Source organism: Ochotona princeps, chromosome 22 (assembly GCF_030435755.1).
Source record: "Ochotona princeps isolate mOchPri1 chromosome 22, mOchPri1.hap1, whole genome shotgun sequence".
NCBI lineage: Eukaryota > Metazoa > Chordata > Mammalia > Lagomorpha > Ochotonidae > Ochotona > Ochotona princeps.
The window spans coordinates 15,012,519-15,034,796 of record NC_080853.1 but is presented as its reverse complement, the minus strand read 5'-3'; the positions used below and the strand labels follow the sequence as shown (position 1 = coordinate 15,034,796).

The 22,278-nt window shown below is 41.9% G+C and overlaps 1 protein-coding gene across 4 annotated transcripts in view; it reads left to right on the top strand.

The window, feature by feature from the left end:
- RALGAPB (Ral GTPase activating protein non-catalytic subunit beta) overlaps positions 1-22,278 on the top strand; it is an 83,144-nt gene that overhangs the window by 48,556 nt on the left and 12,310 nt on the right. For 3 of the 4 annotated variants that reach the window (XM_058679748.1, XM_058679749.1, XM_058679751.1), the window contains 8 exons: positions 687-820; positions 4,504-4,686; positions 5,613-5,764; positions 12,971-13,158; positions 15,308-15,414; positions 17,146-17,298; positions 19,080-19,289; positions 20,615-20,773. In XM_058679748.1, coding sequence (XP_058535731.1) covers positions 687-820; positions 4,504-4,686; positions 5,613-5,764; positions 12,971-13,158; positions 15,308-15,414; positions 17,146-17,298; positions 19,080-19,289; positions 20,615-20,773 — 1,286 coding nt within the window. The remainder of the gene's footprint in view (positions 1-686; positions 821-4,503; positions 4,687-5,612; positions 5,765-12,970; positions 13,159-15,307; positions 15,415-17,145; positions 17,299-19,079; positions 19,290-20,614; positions 20,774-22,278) is intronic. The other variant, XM_012927191.2, reaches the window with a different exon arrangement.

The following is a 22,278-nucleotide window of genomic DNA, read 5'->3' as shown; positions in this document are numbered from 1 at the left end:
TGATAGGATCGACAGGTATAATGTCCCTAAAGCTTCCTTTTTAAATTCAATTTAATTTGTCCTAATTTCTCCTAATTTATAAGTTAAGTAGTAATTATTTTTTAATATAGAATTAGAGGCCAACTAAAAACACAGTACCTGGTTATTCATAATATTAGAAGTATTAAAGTTGTCTTGGAGACTTAAATGTGAAAACATATCTGAAAAGGCATTGCATGTGATTTTGGATGGTTTAAACCCTCTGAGTAATTACAACAGATGCTTTAGGGTAATTCCCAGCTTTTGTGGAGGCTGTTAGATTTTAATTGTTTGACCTGTAAACATCCAAGGCAATAATTAATAACTTTTTAGCCATTTTTGATAATGTAGTTTTACAAGATCTTAATTTAGAAATTTTGTTGACATTGTTACAATAATCATGCAGAAACTGCCAAAGCCTGTTTTTCCATGTGACAGTATGAGGACCAGGCGCTAGAAGGCACTCTGGTCCAGGTGTGTGCCCGTGCACTCACTCTTCAGTGGGCTTGTGCTCAGGCCAGTGGGGTGGGGAGCGTAGCACTGTGTGGGTGCCCATCGTGCTCACTGTGGTTGCTGTAGTCTGTGCCTGGTGGAATGCTGTGCTTCTTGTTACTAATGCCTAGTTGTTTTCCCTCCCTGTGGGATGTGGCATTGGGGTTATATCCTAGCTCTTAATACAGATTCAGCTGCCGGACTCCTGATTCGCAGCATTCATCTCGTCACCCAAAGACTCAACTCTCAGTGGCGGCAAGACATGAGCATATCACTAGCAGCTCTTGAACTCCTCTCTGGCCTGGCAAAGGTGAGGAAGATAGTTCTGTTAGTTTAACCCAGTAGCCCTGAGCTAGGGCTCTTTTCCTGTGTCTCCTGAACTCCTCAATATGGGTATTGCAGGATTGCCCATGACTTATATCCAAAGTTTACGAAATTGAGCCCTCGAGTGAAATTTCAGAAAATGAACTTCTTTAAAATAGTATGAATGATATTTTTACTGCCAAGTCATAGAAGACATTTTCATATTGGCTGGGTTTTTTTTTATGATTTATTTATTTTTATTAGAAAGGCAGATATACAGAGAGAAGGAGAGACAGAGAAAAAGAGCTTCCAGCCGCTGGTGCTCCAATGCCCAGAACAGCCAAGTTGGTCCATACTGAAGTCACGAGTCAAGAAGTCCATCCAGGTCTCTCATGTGATTGGCAAGGGATCCAAGTACTTGTCTTCCCAGGTACATTTGGAATATAGAAGATGAAATGGCTAGGACTTGAACTAACATTCCACTGTGGGATATGGGCATCCCAAGTGGCAGCTTAACCCACTGCACCATGATGCCCGCCTGTGGTAATCTTAATGTTTTGAGGGGCTACAAGGCTGTCTTCTACACTAACAGTGTATGAGGGTTCTAATTTCTCTGCGTACTTGGTAATACGTGTTTTTTTAATTAGGAAAATTGGCAGAATTATGTTTAGTAACTGATATTGTGAGGCTCAAATAGGACGAAATATATACAGTGCCGTATTGCCATGTGAACAGAAAGATAATCCATGTATATGAGATGTTTACTGTCTGGGATGATGTGGTTTATCTAAACCTCATTTAACAGATTTGGGAATGCTCAGTTATAGGCTGTGACTTACCTAAGAGAGACAAACAGGCTAAAGCACCTAGACTTTTCTCACAACTGCTTGGAGCCAGCCTCTGAGATCCACAGAGGTTTGTGAGGGACAATTGCTGATAAAGAAAGTGAAAATGTCTGTTCTTAGGCAGGACTGCATTTTTGAGAACAAGGTACTGTTTCCTGTAACCTTTAATGCAATGTTAGTAGCACTTCTAAATGCAGTATTGCTCTAGAACTGCCAAACAAATTGAGAGCTAATGCTGCCGAAGTTCACGACTGACTGAAGCAGTAGGAATTGGAATAAAGTTGAACAAATAGAGAAGTATTTAAAATAGAAAGTTAAAGACCACATGTATGTGGTCGTCTGGTATTTGAGAATATGACAAAGGTAAATCAAAGGAGAAAGACTTATCATTTCAACTACTGATGCTAAAACAGCAGACTGTACATTTTATTAAAGGTCAAAAAATGTGATGTATACATTAGACTGTGTGTAGAAACTAATTCAAAATGAATGATAGACCCAAATGTAAAACCCAAACTCTTAAAGTTCCAGATAAAAATAATAGCAGAAAATGTTTTGACTCTGGGTTATACAAAAATTTCTTAGGACAGTTTCAGTGTTGTGGTACAGTACATTAACCACTACTGGCAGTACTGATATCCTTCTTATACAGGTGCCAGTTTGTGTACCTGCTGCTTCGCTTCCAATTCAGCTGCCTGATAGTGACCTGGAAAAGACAGAAGGTGGTTCAAATATCTGGGTCTCTGTCAGCTATGTGGGAGAGCTGGATGAAGCTCTCAGCTCCTGGTTTTGGCAGGCCCGGCATGATAGCCTGGTGACTATATTCTCCCTTTGCATGCACTGGGATCACATGTTGGTGCTGGTTTGTGTCCAGGCTGCGCCAGCTCCCTGCTTGTGGCCTGGGAAACCAGTCAAGGACAGTCCAAAGCCTTGGGACCCTGCACCTTTGTGGGAGACCCGGAAGAAGCTCTCAGCTCATGGCTTCAGCTGTTGCAGCCATTTGGGGAATGATCCCTCGGACAGAAGACCTTTCTGTGTCTCTGTTTCTCTCTGTAAATCTGACTTTCCAATTAAAAAAAAAAAAAAAAAAAGGCCCGGTGCGGTAGCCTAGTGGCTAAAATCCTCGCCTTGCACGCACCAGGATCCCATATGGGCGTTGGTTCTAATCCCAGTGGCCCCGCTTCCCGTTCAGCTCCCTGCTTGTGGCCTGGGAAAGCAGTCGAGGACGGCCTAAAGCCTTGGGACTCTGCACCCACATGGGAGACGTGGAAGAAGCTCCTGGCTTCAGATCAGCTCGGCTCCGGCCATTGCAGTCGCTTGGGCAGTGAATCAACGAACAGATCTTCCTTTCTGTCTCTCCTCCTCTCTGTGTATCTGCATTTCCAATAAAAATAAATAAATCTCTAAAAAAATAAATAGAAAGATAAAAATCAGGTCCAACATGAAGTTGAAGACTTTCTGGGTACTCTCCTTTCCTCCCTCACTACACAATTTGGAGGGTTCAGGGTCAGTTCTGCAGAGTGAGGACCCCAAGGTCCTGGATACTGGCCTACCTCCCACCTGGTGGGCCTGTGGAGATGCTCTCATATACTCATTGCTGCCCGGTTTCTGGGGAATCAGTCGGTTATCCACCAGAGGTCTCCTGCAGGGGGAAAGGTCACAGGGCAGCACTGGCTGAGCTGCCTGCATGTGCTGAATTTTTAAGGCAGAGTCTATGGTGTCAGGAAAAATCAGGACAAAATGAAATCCGCGAACTTTTTCAGTGGTCTGGTGATCCCCAGCAAGCAGCCCACGAGCTACTGTGTTGATACCACCATCAGCCGTGTGGTTCTCAGATAGAGTATACTGAACATCAAACTAAAGATTATGCTATACTGAAACCAAGTCATATGGTTGATCTTATATGGTCCCTGCTTGACCATGTATCTGTTGTGAGCCTCAGAAGTGAGAATGCTGTCAATCACCCAATCTCAGGATAGAAGTTTAGGAAGCTGAAGTTGTTTGCCTTGCTCTGGCAATCACCACTATGTAATAGAATTTCTTGACATCTGAATATGTAGACTAGGTGTTGTTTTGCAAAGATGCTTAATACAGTTTTTTAAATAGACAGATGACAGCAACACAAAATTCCCAACACAACAAAATTAATTTTTTTGTTAAATTTTTATTTTCGATTTTTAAATTTTATGGTACAATTCCATAGACACTGGGATTCTCCCCCCAAAAATCCCACCCCCACCAACAGATTTTCCCTACCTTGCTACAATAATACAGTCCTTTATAAGGAGTCATGGTTCCATCAGTCTGTAATTTAAGTGTGCCCCAACATTGCTGGTACAGACAATGTCAGACAGTCCAGCATCCCATTGTCCAGATATGTCCAATTGTTTCATTGGGGGGTACATCTTTGGTTTGGAAGTAGGGATGCATATTGCATTGTGTCCCCACATCTGGATATGGTAGTCTGTATTACTCCAGCACTATACCTTCTCATAAATGAGAAGCCATGAAATAAGGTCAAAAACTGGTGTGAATTAGCACAACAACAAAACTACAGCACCATGAAGTCAAAAAGAAAAAAGTGTGCCACTGAATAACCAATGCATGAGTGACAAAAAGAAAACTCAAAAGTCTCTTAGGTAAAATGATGCACTGTGTAATCCATGAACCAGTGATGAATTTGACAAGAGAAAAAGTATTTGGAAGAAATAGGAATGAAATCAATAACATCAAAACACATGGGATGCAGCCAACAAAACCAGTGTGGAACGGGTTATTAAAGTTAAAATTTGCATGATGATTTCCTTATATTAGAGAAAAGTGAAAGTGATGGTTGACTTTTCAGGTGAAAGTGATGGTTGACTCAGGAGACCGGAAGCGAGCCATCAGTTCCGTGTGTAGCTACATTGTGTACCAGTGCAGTCGGCCAGCTCCTCTTCACTCCCGGGATCTTCACTCCATGATAGTGGCAGCTTTTCAGTGTCTCTGTGTCTGGCTGACAGAACACCCTGACATGCTTGATGAAAAGGTGAGTTTAATTTTAAGACATTAGGTAGAGAGAAAAAGTTATATTGGGAAAAATGCCTTTTAAAGGAGAAGATTGAAATTAAAATACTAGTTTGCATACTTTAAACTGAATATGCTTTTTAGATTTCAGTAAAACAGTTGTTCATGAGAATACAATTTAAACACTCATTTTATCATGATTATACTTGGTTACAAACTAACCCATAGAGAAGTCCTTCTAAGAGAAGTTTCTTTCAGTCAGTCTTGACTAATTGATTATGAAAACTTTCTTCCTTGAGCTAGTGATATCCTTGAGATAGTAGGAAATTGGTCACCAGTCACCTAACCAAGGTCAGTTGTTTATCAGACTGCAAATCATAGCTTGTCTATAAAGGTTGCTTCTAAATAAGAGCTTTATTTCTTCATTTTCTAGTGGACATAGCTGTCTAATCTGCCTTCCCTGTGTTTTATAAAGCAATATTATGAAGAACTCAGAATGTAAATTTTAAAAATACCAGAATCTTTAGCTATTCATAGGAAGCAGAATATAGTTTTTAAAGCAATGTTCATTAAATCCCAGTCATTTTTATTATGGTTTCTACAATTATGATATTAGAACTTGCTTAAAAATGTGACATACTGGTAGGCTTTCCATTGGACAGCCTAATATGTCTTAAGCATTTTAACACTTCCATATTTAACTTGAATTACTGGTACAGTTATTTCATGATAATTTTTTGCAAGAATTGTTACAAGACTAAATGTAACACTTGGAGGGGGCTGTAAAGTTCATTATATTGCTATGAAATTAATACATACATTTTTTTCAATTAGAAACTAGAGTCTTATCACCAATGTACGGCTATTATTAATATTTTGATGAATTCCTTGTCATCTGATTGAGAAAGGTGTATTGTAAAAATTTGTCTGCCTTTTTTGTGCTTCTAGGACTGCTTGAAAGAAGTTCTAGAGATTGTGGAACTGGGCATCTCAGGTAGTAAATCTAAGACCAGTGAACAAGAGGTCAAGTACAAAGGTGATAAAGAGCCAAACCCTGCCTCGATGAGGGTCAAGGACGCTGCCGAAGCCACCTTGACATGGTAAGGAAGTTACTGCACCGGGTCATGTTTAGCCATCTTTGCTGTCCTGTCTTCCCCTGGATTGTTCAGAATTAACTTACTAGCCTCTTGAAGATAAAATTTTCTTCAGAAATAAAATGGTGATACTTTTTTGTTTGTTTCCTAACCTATATTTTAAACCGAAAGAGATCAGAAAATTGGAGCTGAGAGAATAGGTCCTTGTTTTTTCTGTACTGGTTGTGTTAGAGCGGGAAAGGTTCTTGGAGAATCTTACTCCAGAGATGGCCATGATCTTTCTGTGGTGATAGCCCCAGGAACTCTCTTCTTTGCCACACTAATTTATATTGCATTTATAGGTTCAAGACTTGTGAACTCCTTGAACACACATGGTATAATTATAAAAATAAATTGGATTTAGCCATAGCCCACCACTGTCTTGTTCAGTAGGGCACATAAAATTTGAATACAGATAGCTAAAATTTTAGGTGGAAAATTAACTACAAGCAAGAGAACAGGTACAAATAAAGTGCAAGGGAGTTGAAAGGAGAAAGTGAGTATTAGGAAAATTAAATTGACATTCCTAGGGTAGCAGATCCCGGATGAATCTGAGAGGTTGGTGAAGTTTGTCTGTAAAGCCGTGTTACCAGGTGGCTAAGAAGGCATGAAAGTGTCCTGGGAGTGAAGGTTTGGAGACAGATTGGTATTTGGAAGAGCAGCAGAAAACACTGAGAAAGTTGATGTGGTTAGAAAGGGAGCAGAGGGCCCGGTGTGATAGCATAGTGGTTAGTTAAGTCCTTGCCTTGAATGTGCTGGGATCCCATATGGGCGCCGGTTCTAATTCCAGCAGCCCTGCTTCCCATCCAGCTCTCTGCTTGTGGCCTGGGAAAGCAGTTGAGGACGGCCCAAGGCCTTGGGACCCTGCACCTGCGTGGGAGACCCGGAAGAGGTTCCTGGCTCCTGGCTTCGGATTAGCTCAGCTCTAGCCATTACAGCCGCTTGGGGAGTGAATCATCGGATGGAAGATCTTCCTCTCTGTCTCTCCTCTGTATATCCGACTTCCCAATTAACAAAAAAGAAGAAGAAGAAGAAAAGAAAAGAAAGGGAGCGGAGTGGAAAGAGGGACGGAAGGCAGTTTTAAGTAGAGAAGGTTGTGTGGACTCCCACAACAGACGGAAGGATGAAGCTTCTAGACGGTGAGGTCAAGATTCAGAAATATACAAGAGCAAGAAGGAGAACTGCCAAGTCTAGCCTAGCTTGTCTGGTCTTAGTAAATTGGCACACAAGAGCTTTTGAAGATTTGTGTATTCGTGAGCCCTTACCGGGATCCCAACATTTTAAATATGGGCTGTTGTTTGCTTGGGTCATGCACAGTAATGTTGAGTTGATTTCCTTCCCTTGTGGCTTTAGGTCATTCAGCAAATTTTTGGGAGGCTTGTGTAGTTTAGTCCTCTCATCTTGCCACTGCTGGGTTTTCAGTGACTTTGTGGGGACGTGGTTAAAACCTAGAAAAGAAAACAAATGAAAAAAAAAGACCCTTTGGACTGGGACAGCCTTAAAAGTGATAGAACCTGGACATGATGATGTGTGCTTTGAAGGATGTGAAGAAAAACAGAAGTACATTTCTCACCGGGAATTCTTGATTTTGCGAAAATAAGTTTTGACCTTCCTAACCTTAGCAGGGTATTCCTATCAGAGTATGATTGGAGTGAGGTCATTACGTATGTGCACAGACTGGCTGGAGAGCCGTGGAATGCTTGTCCCAAATAACAGCTCCATATGGCAGTGTTTCTAGTTCCCAGTCTTAAAGGGTGCCCTGAAGGTATTGTCATCATGAAACATGTCTGAAATGAGTTCTTTCTGTCGTCTTGCACTTTGTGTCAGCATTGCTACTGTTTTCCTGTTATAGGAACACAGAACCTTGTATTTTTCTCTGATTCCTTTCTCTGTCATTCCTCAAATGAAATCACTAATGTCATCTAATAGACATTATTTTTATAAAGTATTTCCTTCATCTCTTCTTGCCTTAGCATGGGTTCTAACAGCTCAGACTCCTTTCCGTGGGCTTCTCTGCGTGCAGCAGGCCAGCACTTCAGTTGAACCCAGGTCACTTTCTCTTGGACTTCCTTCTCTTTTCTGGTCATTTTCTTTCCTTCACTTGTTTCAGGAAGCTGTCTCAGTTCTTAGAGTGCTTAATATGCTCATTGTGTCCATTAAGTTTATCGAGAATCTTGTTAACCTCCAGCATGCTGGTTAACACTGTAGAGTCTTTCATTTTTGGCCATGATTGACATTTATGGGTCATTCTGTTTTGAAGAGCGCCCATTCCCTCATGTCTGCAGCATGGCCTTTACTATTCATGAACATGTGGCTGCCCAGAGGAATAGTTCCATGTTCCCTAAGCTGGAGAACATGTGCTGAGGGTCTCTCCTCTTCCCCTTTGTGTTCATCATGGTGGATTATTGGAACATGCTGGTTCTGGTTTTAGCAAAAAGGAAAAACTGTTTGTTTTCTTTTTTTTTAAGACTTATTTATCAAGACTTATTTTTTTTATTGGGAAGGCAGATTTATAGAGAGAAGGAGATAACAGAGAGAAAGATCTTCTATCCCCTGGCTCACTGCCCAAGTGGCTACAATGGCCAGAACTGAGCCTATTCAGAGCCAGGAGCCAGGAGCTCTTCCGGATCTCCCACACAGGTGCAGGATCCCAAGGCATTAGGCCGTCTTCTACTGCTTTCCCAGATCACAAGCAGGGAGCTTGATAGGAAGTGAAACAGCTGGGACATGAACCGGCACCTGTTTGGGATCCCAGCACATGCAAGGTGAGGATTTGGCCACTAGGTTATCATGCCAGGCCCAAACCTTTTTTTTTTTTTTAAGATTTATCTATTTTTATTGGGAAGGCAGATATACAGAGAGGAGGAGAGACAGAGAAGATCTTCCATCCGATGATTCATGCCCCAAGTGACCGCAACAACGGGTGCTGCCCCAATCCGAAGCCAGGAGCCGGGTGCAGGGTTCCAAGGCTTTGGGCCGTCCTCGACTGCCTTCCCAGGCCACAGGCAGGGAGCTGGGTGGGAAGTAGAGCTGCCAGGATTAGAACTGGTGCCCATATGGGATCCTGGTGCGTTCAGGGCGAGGACTTTAGCTGCTAGGCCATGCCGCTGGGCCCAAACCTGTTCTTTTTTTAAAAAATTTTATTGATTAATTTGATAGACAGAGGCAGGGGGACATATAGAGTTCACAGTTGCTGGTTCACTTCTGAAATGCCCACAATAGCCAGAGTTAGTCTGAGGCCAAAGCTGGGAACCAAGAATACCATCTAGTTCTTCCACATGGTTAGAAATCTAGTTCCTTGCACCATCACTACTCCCTTCTAGGGTCTGCATTGCCAGGAAGCTAGTCAGGAGACAGAGACAGAAGTCAGTCCTGGGCACACCAGGAAGATACAGACATCTCAATCACAAGGCCAACATCCACTTGCTTACTTGCGTGCTTGCTTGCTTGCTTATTTCTCTATCTCCTTCCTTCAGGATTTATTTTTTCAAACACAGTTACAAAGAGAGAGACATAGAGATAGATCTTCCTTCTGCTTGTTCACTCCCCAGATGGCCGCAGCGTCTGAAGCTGGGCCAGTCTGAGACCAGAAGCCAGGAGCTCCCTCCACCAGAGTAGCAGGAACCCAAGCACTTGGCTCATTCTCCACTGCACTGCTCTCCTACTTATACTAACAGGGAGCTGGACTGCAAAAGGGATAATAACCAGTACTCCAGCTGGCACCTAACTGGACACCAGCATCTCAGAAAGCAGCTTTGCCCACTGCACCACAATACCAGACCCTCCCTATTTCATTTTAGTTGTTAAAACTTGATGTTTTACACTTGGCGCAGTGGCTTAGTGGCTAAAGTCCTCGCCTTGTGTGCCTGGAATCCTGTATGTGTGCCAGTTTGAATCCTGGCTGCTCTGCTTACGTTCCTGCTTACAGCCTGGGAAAATAGTGGGCGGTGGCCCAAGACCTTGGAACCCTGCACCCATGTGAGAGACCTGGAGCAAGCTCTGGCTCCTGGCTTTGGATCAGCTCAGTTCTGGCTGTTACGCCTACTTGGGGAGTGAACCAACAGAGGGAAGATCTTTCTGTCTCTCTTTCACTCTCTATATCTGTCTTTCCAATAAAAATAAATAAGTCTTTTTTTTTTTTTTTAAGATTTGTTAATTAAATTTATTGGAAAGGCAGATAGAGAGGAGAGACAGTGAGGAAGCTCTTCCCTCTGATGGTTCACTCTCCAAGCGGCCACAACCGCTGGAGCTGAACCAATCTGAAGCCAGGAACTTCTTCTGAGTCTCCCACACAGGTGCAGGGTCTCAAGGCTTTGGGCTGTCCTCGACTGCTTTCCCAGGTCACAAGCAGGGAGCTGGATGGGGAGTAGAACAGCTCGGACACAAACCGGTGCCCATAGGGGATCCCAGTGGCACACATAAGGCAAGCACTTTAACCACTAGGCTATCATGCCAGGCCCAACACACTAAGTTTTCTTTTGTTGCTTGCTTTTGTTTTTTTAAGATTTATTTATTTTTATAGGGGGCCCGGCACGATCGCATAGTGGTCAAAGTCCTTGCCTTGAATGCACTGGGATCCCATATGGGCGCTGGTTCTAACCCTGGCAGCCCTGCTTGTGGCCTGGGAAAGCAGTCGAGGATGACCCAATGCTTTGGAACTCTGTGCCTGCATGGTAGACATGGAAGAAGCTCCTGGCTTCAGATCGGCTTCCTTCCAACCATTGTGGCCACTTGGGAAGTGAACCAGTGGGTGGAAGATCTCTTTGTCTCTCCTTCTCTCTGTAAATCTGATTTTCAAAAATAAATAAGTAAATAAATCTTTTAGATAAAAATAACTTGATTTTTTATATTGAATAGAAATGTCTTCCATTTTTATGTGTTGCGTTGTTTCTAATTCAGGATTTTGATAGTAATGTTCTTTCGTCCAGGTAGCAGTGATGTCTGCAGACAGTTCATGTTCTGATTTGTTACTGTTACTGACTTCAGATATTTCTCATATAGTGAGGATTAAAGTACCTTTTACACACTGATGATTCTCAACTGCTATTAATTTGAGTATGTACCTCAAGGGAGTTTACAAAGTATATTATTCTAAATGTGGGCTAATGACCTTTAAACTCTGTGGAATACAATACTTCCTTAAAATACATTGGGATGCAGCATTGGGATTTTGAAAACCGAACAATTTATTGTCAGCTAAAATCTTGGAGTGTTCTTCACGTGTTAACTTGTCGTCTTTCTCGTCTTAGAGCTGTTTGGGTGCAATATACACTGTTTCAGAGATAGTGATTTGCCTTTCCAGTCTAGACACCATTGATAAGCATTGGTGTGGTTAGGCTGGTATGATTTGATGCTAGTGACCCATTCCCTTAGCAGCAACTTACTGGGTAATATTCTAGAGTCTTGAAGGAACATGACGAGCTCACTTGGTCCATATGACCTGTCACATCTGTCTCTATCCCATTTTGCAAGTCCAGAGTCACATTTCTTGCTAATTGATCCAGCAGTTTATTTCTTCAGTTTCCCACAAATCATGAAACATTGGAACTCATCATCAGATTCCCTTGGTACTTGAATTTCTAGGTGGTAATTTCTCTGTAAGGAGAGAAACTAAAAGGAAAATATTGAGTTAGTTTGCCTTCCATTATACAGATGTTTAGCAGACGCCTTAAATTAAAAAAAGGAGCGAAGTCGAGCAAGCAGAGAATTGAGCTGATAAAAGTGTTGTTGTGGAATAGTTTTCTAAATGAAACACAATTGAAGGGCCAAGTGACAATAAAACCACAAGATAAACTCTCAGGATGCTTTTTCTCTTCAGCCTCTTCATTATAAAATTGAATAATAATGATAGCTTTTGGATAGTGTTATAGTGAGACTACATGAAGTAATATCTATGTCAGGTGTGCAAAACAGCGCCTGATGCATAGTGAATGCTGCTTCAGTGTGTAGTCTGTTTTGTGCCACTATAATTCCATAGACTGGATAGTTGATAAGCAGAAGATAATTGTTTGGGTCTGAAGACGGGAAGTCCAAAATCAAAGGGCCGTATTTGGTGAAGGTCCTCCTGTTACATCACAGTGTGGAAGAATGGTGAAGACTCTCCATCACGTGGCCAGAGAACGAGAGAATGGGAAATCAGTTGAACCCACCATCCTTTTGTCAGGACCCTCTGCCAGGATCCGCATTAATCCATTGATGAGAGCAGAATCCTTATGACCTAATCACTTCCTGAAGGACCCACTCTTAACACTACTGCCCCAGGAGTTAGGCTTTTATTTAGTACATCGGGGGACACATTCAAGCCATGTCTGTATGCAGACATTTATATAGAAATAAACGTTCTTGATATTCTGGTGTGACCAGTGGAATTTCAGTTGAGAAAACATTTCATATGTATTTTCACTTTATAATTACTACAGTTCTGTATGATCTAAGTATTAGTAAGTTCCTAATCTGTGAAGTGGAGATAGTATCTACTCATGGCTACACAGCAAGAAGGCAGCAGGGCCTCGTTTCAGGTGTCTGCAATTCTATTTCTTTTAAATCTGGATTTCCTCATCTGAAAACATGAGGTTTTGAGCCCTCTTCTGAGTCTAGAATGCTTTACTTAGCATAATCCTAAAATCTGAGGCAGGCTTTTGACTCTATGATTAGGGGCTTCATGATTTGGAAACATAGTTTGTTAGGTTCCTTAAGTGCAGGAGAGAAATTTTCTTGCGAATTTATGGGAAAATGCCTTCAGTATCATTCCTAGTGGGGGAAGTGAGGAGCTAAACTGTAATGTGATTGCAGCAATGTGCTTTGGAACTGGCTTGACTCTTCAGAGCTCTCTTAGCCTGAGACTTTCTGCTCCTGCAGCAACTCTTGGTTGGATGTGGGCGGGCGTCTTTCTTGTTCAGATGGTTCTCGTTGGCCAAGTACAAGTCTTGGAGAGGGACTCAGCTGAAAGCTGCGGCCACCTTCTCCCTGCATCTGACTGAATAGATCCTTGCAGTCCAGGCTGGGAGAGTCCGCATGCCCATGCCATTCCCCACAGGGAGTAAACCCAGCCTGTACTGAGTTAGCACACTTTGGTCAGTTAAAGTGCAGAGTTGCAAAAGTACACACTGATGCATGAGGTGAACCTGAGATTTTGCTCTAGAAATTAACTGTTATCTTTTTCATTCTCTATAGTATCATGCAGTTGCTTGGCGCTTTTCCTTCACCCAGTGGGCCTGCCTCTCCTTGTAGTCTGGTGAATGAGACCACTCTGATTAAGTACTCCAGGCTGCCAACCATAAACAAGCATAGTTTCCGGTACTTTGTCTTGGATAACAGTGTCATCTTGGCAATGCTGGAGCAACCTCTTGGAAATGAGCAGAGTAAGTGTCAGCACCAGGAGCCTGCTCTCCTGCTGAATCAGTGGGTTCTTCATTACTGTCAAGCTGTGGCCAGCATCAGGGAAGGAACGCTCTGAATCCTAAGTAATTATACTTTGGACAAAAAAAGACTTCTGGTTGTTGGGTAATTGCCCTTGAAAAATAGCAAATCAGAAAATAAAATTATATAGTAAGTGCATTCTTTTTATCTTGATGTATATTTGAAATAGAATGAAATGGCTTTTTAGTTTTCTAAAATAAAATTTCTTAGTGAGTTTTTTGTTTACAGTGCATAAAAATCATTGTCCTTTCTTCTCTCTTGAACTTGGAATCTTGTCGCTGTCTCCCCTGCCCCCAGCCTCTCATTGTTCTGTTTCATTTATTGGTACCACAAACACAGGCTAGCAATCTGAAGTCCTCTTTGCCTGCTCCTTCCTGTTATTCTTTCATACAAATGTTCCAGTTTCTACCTGCCTGGTGACTTGAATCTTTCCACTGTAATTCCCCTAGTACATCCAGGTGCACGGTCTGATAATTTCTTACCTAGAGTTTTTGCAGTTGTTTCCCACCTGCTCTGACTCCATCTTCTCCATTCCTGTTCTGCCAATTCCCAAGTGTTTTTTTTAACCTTTCCCTAGATTATTTGCTGCCACTGCAGTGTTCATTCTGAAACACACACCTGACCTACTGAAAGCCCTTCAGTGATTTTTTTCCAATAACAGTGTGTACTGTTTCCCTTCCTTTCCTCCCCCAGTTATAAAATATCTCAAGGTATGTGATTACCATTACAACCGAAATTATTCCGAGCACATTTTGTGATGATAATTGGCACCAGGTAATATATAAAGAGCATATTCTCGCAGAGGCCTATACTGCTGAAAAAGGTGAAGGAAAGGAAAGGTTATGGAATCTTTGAGCCTTAAGAAATCCAGGAAACCACTTGCTACACAATTCCCTTATTTTTATTTAAAAAACTGAGACTAAGAGTATGTTACCTTTCCAGGAGAACTTAAGAACATGATATGACCAAGAATGGAACCCTGATTTTCTAAGCCCATATTATTCCTTTAAGTTATTGTCCTGCAGTGTTAGAATTTTCTCAATAATTACAAACCTGCCTTCTTGCCTGTGCAAAGGTGAACAGTCTTAATAGTCCTGTGCAAATGTTGAGTGTCAGTCAGATGCTGCCAAGTCTGAAATAAGAGATGTTGTCCTATGGTTTAGGACATATGAATACAATGTGGATTCTGTCTTGTGATGAAGTACAGTGGCTTTAATATAAAATAAATTGAGGCCTTTTTTTACTTCCCCGCTCCAGAAGTGCTGATCTGAGGTTTTTTTCTGCAGGTTCCTCTTCCTCTGCCCCAGACCTAGGCTCTCTTGGTTTTCTCTGGCCTAGTCCTATTATTCACAATTCCTCCATCCTGATACTCCCAAGCCACCTGCTCAGGAATCTGCAAAATCGCAGTGTCTCCCTTGGGCTTCCTCGTCTTTTCCCAAGTACTTTAAGACTGTTCTACTCTCATTTCAGTAATCTCATTGCATAGGAAGTCTACCAAATGTATGAACAGTTGGAATTTTATAGACTTATTTTATAAGGTTATTTTGATACTTTGTTATAATAGTCAATAACAGAAGAAATAAGAGGGAGGAGAGAAAAGTTTGTACAAGTTTTATGCCCACACTTGAGACAAAAGGATGCAACAGAAAGAAGCGCCGGGGGTCATTCAAGAAGTGCATTTAGAATTTAGGTGGTTCCTGTCATTGAGTGTTAAGAACCATCCCGCAGGTGTCTGACTACACCCCCCGAGAGGTATGTGAGATAATGTGAATTGGGCAGCATTATGTTTTTAAACCTGTGTCTAAAAAACACGTAATTAGCACACCAAAATTCATGGTTTTCCATTCAAAGTAGTCTCACATTCATCTTTTAAAATAATGTTGTTCAAAATAAAAAGTGATTAATATAAATAAAAACAACAATACATATGGCCCGTGGATATGTCAGAAACCACAGCAGTGGCACATAAAAGATGTCAGTGTAGAGGATGCTGTGAGAGGGCTCTGGCTAGGAGGGTTCTGCGGTAGAGAACAGGCTCATCTTAATAGCTAATATCTGAAATAAAAACTTTGCACAAACATTTTATTTTAGATGACTTTTTCCCTTCTGTCACTGTGCTGGTCCGGGGAATGTCTGGAAGACTTGCTTGGGCGCAACAGCTTTGCCTTTTACCAAGAGGAGCAAAAGCAAACCAGAAGGTATGCATCCCAAGTTCCAGGGAAGTGACGGGATGGGGGATGGTGCTGTGCTGTGATGTGAAGGCTAAGTCACTCTCCAGCAAAAATCAGAGTATTTTTGAACCCTTGCCAGTTCTTTCAGTGGGTTCACGTCAGAATCGTCTTAGGCATATAAAATTCCACATCTACTAAATTAGCTCTTTGAAGGGATCTTCAAAGCAGATGTTTTTTCAAAAAGCATTCCTGCTGATTCTGACATTCTTACTTGGGAATAAAGACTACTGTTCTGAACAGTGACCCCAATTTTAAATATAACCAAAGTCAGATACACATCATATATTAAAAATGTCTTGGCCAGACCCTTGATGTTTCTAGTAACAGGATTTAGTTGTAAATTGTTTAATAGGATTTATTTCTGTGTAGTTGATAGTTTTAATATGCTTGTATGATTTAATGAAATCTTTTGAGGTGGCAGCTCTCCTTGTGTATTTGTTTTTCCATATGACATTTGTTTATTTTCCTTATGATCTTTGTGATTATGTACTAATACTTGCTCAGCAGAGGAAGTTGGTAAATTCAGATGATGAAAGCATTTCCCACCTGCACTCGCCCTCTGGCAGGAACTAGCTGCTCACAATGTTTTAGTGAATTTCCTTCCACTCTTTTTTTTTCCCACACATAATAACCCATCAATAGAATGAGTAAATGCTTATTGCTGCTATCACCTGTTACATTGTAAACCTTACTCATATTGCTAAGAATTACTTTACAATACAGTCTCATAAAATTTCACCACTTTAATAGAAATCTACAAAATTAGAGCATATGCGTAAAATCATTTAACATACCCATGTTTCTATTAGATGAGATGTGTTTATCAACCAGTGAAGACTACACTGTTTTTCTTGGCACTATGTAGACTACATTGTGCCAGCAGCTCTGTAAGCCACTAATCTTAAAGAACAAAAAATTGTACTTCCTAGTAGGGACGGGGAACTGAGTCTCAAAGTTCTGAAATGCCTTATATATTGACTTACCACTGAATGTAGGAGTTTCTATTCTGGAGCAGTAGATGTTCTCAGCCCATTTATCAGTCTTGAGAACTATAACGAGTTGGTGAACATTCTTAGCAAAATAAGTGGAGCAGCCAGCACATAAACCAGCACCCATATGGGATCCCGGCGCTTGAAGATGAAGGGTCAGCTGTTGAGCCATTGCGCTGGCCCCAGTACAGGCTCCTCACCCGTACTCTTAGCTGAAGCATCATCAGAATGTTAATGAGTTTTTGTGGCTTGTTACCCTAAGTAGACATTGGCATTTGGGTCCGGCGTGATAGTCTAGTGGCTGAATCCTCTTCTTGCATGTACCAAGATCCTATATGGGTGCTGGTTTGTGTCCCGACTGCTCTGTTTCCCACCCAGCTCCCTGCTTGTGCTCTGGGAAAACAGTCAAGGACAGGACAGCCCAAAGCTTTGGGACCCTGCACCCACATGGTAGATGTGGAAGAAGCTTCTGGCTTCAGATCTGCTCAGCTCTAGCCATTGTGGCCGCTTGGAAAGTGAACCAGTGGGTGAAAGATCTTCTTCTCTGTCTCACCTCCTCTGTGTAAATCTGTCTTTCTAATAAAAGTAAAAATAAATCTTTATTAAAAAGAAGAAGAGGAAACTCCCATCTAAGAGGCCAGAGAAATCCATGTCGTTACAGGTGAGTGTTGGATCATATATGATGAAGTTTCTTCTTTTATTTTCATAGCTTTTTGTGCCTGAGCCTCGCCCAATCCCTAAAAATGATGTTGGTCTTAAGTATACCGTGAAACATCGACCATTTCCTGAAGAGGTGGACAAGATTCCTTTTGTGAAAGCAGATCTCAGCATTCCGGATTTGCATGAAATTGTCACCGAAGAAGTAAGATAAAATTTTTGAGCTGTTAAGGGGGTTTACTATAAGGAATTTTCAACTGTTTGTATGATCAAATCATTGCCTATATTGTAATGGAAGGACAGTCAAAAAATGACTTGAGTCTGTTATCCAGGGGATTCCCATGTAATGAGTGGATATAAATTGGCACTTACTGAAAGGTACTGACTGTCTCCTAGAGTGAGGTGTCACTCGCTGGCTGAGCTGTTTCCTGGTAGCTTCATCATGAGCTGACCCTGGTACTGGAGGATATTTGGAGGATGGAGTGCATACATTCAGATATTATGAATAAATAATAACTAAATAGTTCAGATATTATGACAGTTCCAAGTAGGAAAAAGGCGTGACAGCGTCACTGATAGTGGACGTTTAGGGTATCATGTGTTGTGAAGGTAAATCCAAGCAGTCTCGGACTGGTAAAGGAATGAAAGAGCCAAAGAATTTTAAACTTTGAGTTTCAATGGCAAAAACATAATTGCTGGCATTTATAGAAAAATGGACATTAGCAGTAAGGTTTGGTAAGATGGGGAGCATTTTTTTAATTTAAAATTTTTATTTATTTTTTTTAATACTGTTTATATAGTTGGGAGGGATGCACGCCCACGTGGGCTTATGATTGGAAAGGGAACATTTTTTTTATTAGTTTAGATAAATGGATTAAATGGCTGATCTTCTGCCTGTGGGATTGACATCCCATGTGGGCACTGGTTTGAATCCCAGCCACTCCACTTGAGTCCCAGCCTTGGGACCCTGCACCCATATGAGAAACCCAGAAGCTCCTGGCTCCTGACTTTGTGTCGACTCAGCTCCAGCCTTTGCAGCCATTTGGAGAGTGAACCAGCAGATTGAAGATCTCGATTTGACTCTTGCCTGCCCCATCTCTGTAACTCTGTGAACTTTCAAGTAAACTAGAGAAATTTTTTTTTCCAAGTTTTAAAAAAAATTCTCAGTAGTACAACTGAGGTTAGGTAGCATCATCTATATTGAAGTATGTAGCCCATTCTGCTAACTTTCTTCAAAATTTCTTGGAGTCTTAGAAATCAAGAATTTAAATCATGTGGAGATTGATGAGGTGGGAGTTTGGAAGGATATGGTTCAATTAAGGTTTAGACGTAGTTGAGAGACAGATAAAGCTAGAATGATGTTAATGACATGGGGACACTGGGGATGGATTGAGTGTCTCCAGTCATAAAGCAGAGGCTCGAAAAGTGAATGTGTGGGCGGCTATAGAAGGATGGAGAGGGAATTTTAGAATGATAGCCCTTGAAGCTGCCCATATCCGAGGGTTAAAGATGTGCTTGGGGATGACAAGGGTCATGAAGATTGAGGTGGTCATAGAACTGAGTCAAAACCATCATTTGCCAAGGGATGGGATTTTTAAACCAGGGTTGATTGAAGTGGAAGGTTGTGGGAAATTTTCCAAAGGTATAGTGAAGTAATCCATATGGATAAGGATCTGAAAACATGCTGGGGTGCTGTGGGGTGCCGACAGAAATCTGGCCATGAGAAGGAGAGTGACATCTCTGCCAGCACATTTACAGCAAGGAAATGAAGTGTGAGTGCTTGTTGAGGTGCTAAGGAGATATTTGGGTTGGGAGGGGACTAGCTATTGTAACTTTGAAACGTGTGCTTAATTACATGGTCTATATTAAACTGAAATAGTGCTTACTGAAAATTATTGTCATCTGCTTTGTAGCTTGTAGTTTCATTTTTATCTTAAGATTGACTCTATGATAATTCCAAAAATTGAAACATTTGGTTTATTTTAGTTAGAAGAAAAACATGAAAAATTGAGGAGTGGCATGGCCCAGCAGATTGCTTATGAAATACACCTTGAGCAACAGAGTGAGGAGGAATTGCAGAAGAGGAGTTTCCCTGACCCCATTACGGATTGCAAGCCTCCCCCTCCCGCCCAAGAGTTCCAAACAGCCCGCCTTTTCCTCTCACACTTTGGATTTTTGTCCTTAGAAGCGCTGAAGGTAACTTTCTTGAACTGTTAGCAGTAAATATGTTCGTAAGTTAAAATTCAGCTGACATAACTTTTTATGAAAATAACAGGGATTGTTTGTTACAATTTGTGGACATCTTACCTGCATACAAGTAAGTGAAGTTCTGTACTACTGTAGGTTACAGTGTGAGCTTCAGGACAGTTTGCTCAACAACGATTGAGAATTCAGAATGCTGTCTGAGGGAACTGGTGATTGTTTTATTTTGTGTGTGTGCTTCCATGTATTTACTTATGTTGAGAAACAGAGAGAAAAAGAGACATAGCTCAAACCACTGATTCCATCCCCAGCAGCCTGCAAAGGCTGCAGTTAGGCTGGCCGGGAGCCAGCAGCTCAGCTAAGGTGTCCCAGGTGGGCGGCAGGAGCCCACTGACCTGATCCATGGAAGTTCCCTTCTACAGTCCCCACCCACAGGATGCTGGAGTCAGGAGCTTGCTCCCAGGAACACTGCTTTGACAACATGTAAGCCCCAAATTTTCCTGGGTATATGGGACTCATGTGACACATATAAATGAAATCTACAGATTATTATTTTTTTTTATAAAGATTTTATTATTATTGGAAAGCCAGATATACAGAGAGGAGGAGAGACAGAGAGGAAGATCTTCCATCTGATGATTCACTCCCCAAGTGAGCCGCAACGGGGCGGTGCGCGCCGATCCGAAGCCGGGAACCAGGAACCTCTTCCGGGTCTCCCACGCGGGTGCAGGGTCCCAGAGCCTTGGGCCGTCCTCTCCTGCTTTCCCAGGCCACAAGCAGGGAGCTGGATGGGAAGTGGAGCTGCCGGGATTAGAACCGGCGCCCATATGGGATCCCGGGGCTTTCAAGGCGAGGACTTTAGCTGCTAGGCCACGCCACCGGCCCCGAAATCTACAGATTATTAGAGAAATAATATTGAAATCTTCTTCCAGTATATTATTATTATTGAAAGTGTGGGTTACAGGGGCCCAAGTCCTTGGGACACTGTCCCCATGTGTGAAGGAAACTCCTAGCTCCTGACATTTGGGGAGTGAGTCAGTGAATGGGAGGCCTCTCTCGTGAGCTCTGCTATAAATTCTTTGAAACGAAAATACAAGTAAATCTTTTTTAAAAAAAGCTGTAAGAAGCTTGATATAGAAAAAAAGAGGACACAAATTATATACATTATATATATACAGTGTAAACTCTGTTGTTTTAACAAAGAACCAGGAGAAAGTATACAAAAATGGAACATAATGTCTTTGGGGTTATGGTTGTATTTATTCCTGCCACTAGAATCAGGAATCAACAGTAATTCCCTTTTCCTCCTTTGGCGGTAGGAACCTGCAAATAGTCGTCTACCTCCTCACCTTATTGCACTTGATTCCACGATCCCAGGATTTTTTGATGATATTGGGTATCTGGACCTCTTGCCATGTCGTCCTTTCGACACAGTTTTTATTTTCTATATGAAGCCAGGTCAGAAAACAAACCAAGAGGTAAGAGTTCTGAAGTTTTATTTTCTTTTGTTTAATAATGTTACGTGGTTTGTACTTGTGGTGAAAATGTGAAATAGGCAGATGATATGGCACTGTAGCTGTATTGATTTTGGAATTTTACGATAATCAATGTAAAATCATTAATCGAATCAACATGCCTTAAGAAATTGACCAAGGTTAAATTCAAAATAAAAGAAGGAAGGAAAAAAGAAAGAAATTTACCAAGGTTCCTAATAGGAGCATTAAAGCATGTTGTAGTACCACATTAGCAACCCCTAAGCTGGTATTACCCCGGGGGCCGGTGTTGTACAGCAGATAAAGCTGTCACCTGTGATGATGGCATCCTATGATAGCTAGGGTTTGTGTCCCAGCTGTTCCACTTCTGACCCAGTTTACCAAGTGGTTACACTTATAAAAAAGACTGGTGTTAAGGATGACCTGGCACTGGTACTCAATGTCTTGAGAAGCAGTGAGTATAACTTGGCATGGTTTGACTTCCGTGGGCTTCCATAGACAAGCGTTGTGTGAGTGACGACAGTGCGTCAGAATCATTTGGCAGAGCTTTGGAAAGTGGTGATTCTAGGATGCTGCGGATATTGATTATGATGTAGAAGGTCTGGAGCAAGCTAAAGGATTCTTATTGTTAGGAATTTCCTCCAAATGATTTTGATACACTGATTCTCGCACCACCCTCCCCTTTCCTTTTGGAGAAGAATTTCTTATTTTCTTTCCTTAAAAACTGAAGTTTTCAATGATAGCATTTTTTCCGTCTTGGACCAGATAATTCTTTGCTGTCAGAGCTCTCCTATGTATTTAAAAAATTTTTTTTATTTACTGATTTGTTTGTTTGAGAAGAAGAGAGAGAGAGAGAGAGTTCTCATCTGTTAGTTTGCTCTCCAAATTCCTGCCTGGGGCCAGCAGGGGCCAGCACTGTGGCATAGCAAGTTAAGCTGTCACCTGCAGTGCCAGCATTCCCATGTGGACACAATTTGTGTCCCAGCTGCTTCACTTCCAATCCCACTCCCTACTAATATGCCTGGGAAAGCAGTGGTGGGGTTCAAGTGCTTGGGTCTTGCACTCACATGGGAAACCCTTAAGAAGCTCCCGGCTTCTGGGCTCGGCAGCGTGGCCTGGTGGCTAAGGTGGTTGCCTTGATCCCATATGGCCGCTGGTTCTAATCCCGGCAGCTCCACTTCCCCTCTATCTCTCCTCCTCTCAGTATATCTGACTTTGTAATAAAAATAAAATAAATCTAAAAAAAAATTAAAAAAAAAAAAAAAAAAAAAAAGAAGCTCCCGGCTTCAGCTTGGCCCCGTCCTAGCTGTTGTAGCTATTTGAGGAGTGAATCAGCATACAGAAGGACTCTCTGTGTGCCTCCCTCTCTAAACCTGCTTTAAAAAGAGAGAGAGAGAGAGAATTCCTGCAACAGCCAGGACTAGGCCAAGGCAAAGGCTGGAGCCTGGAACTCAAGCTGGGTCTCCCACATGGGTACATGGGTGGCAGGG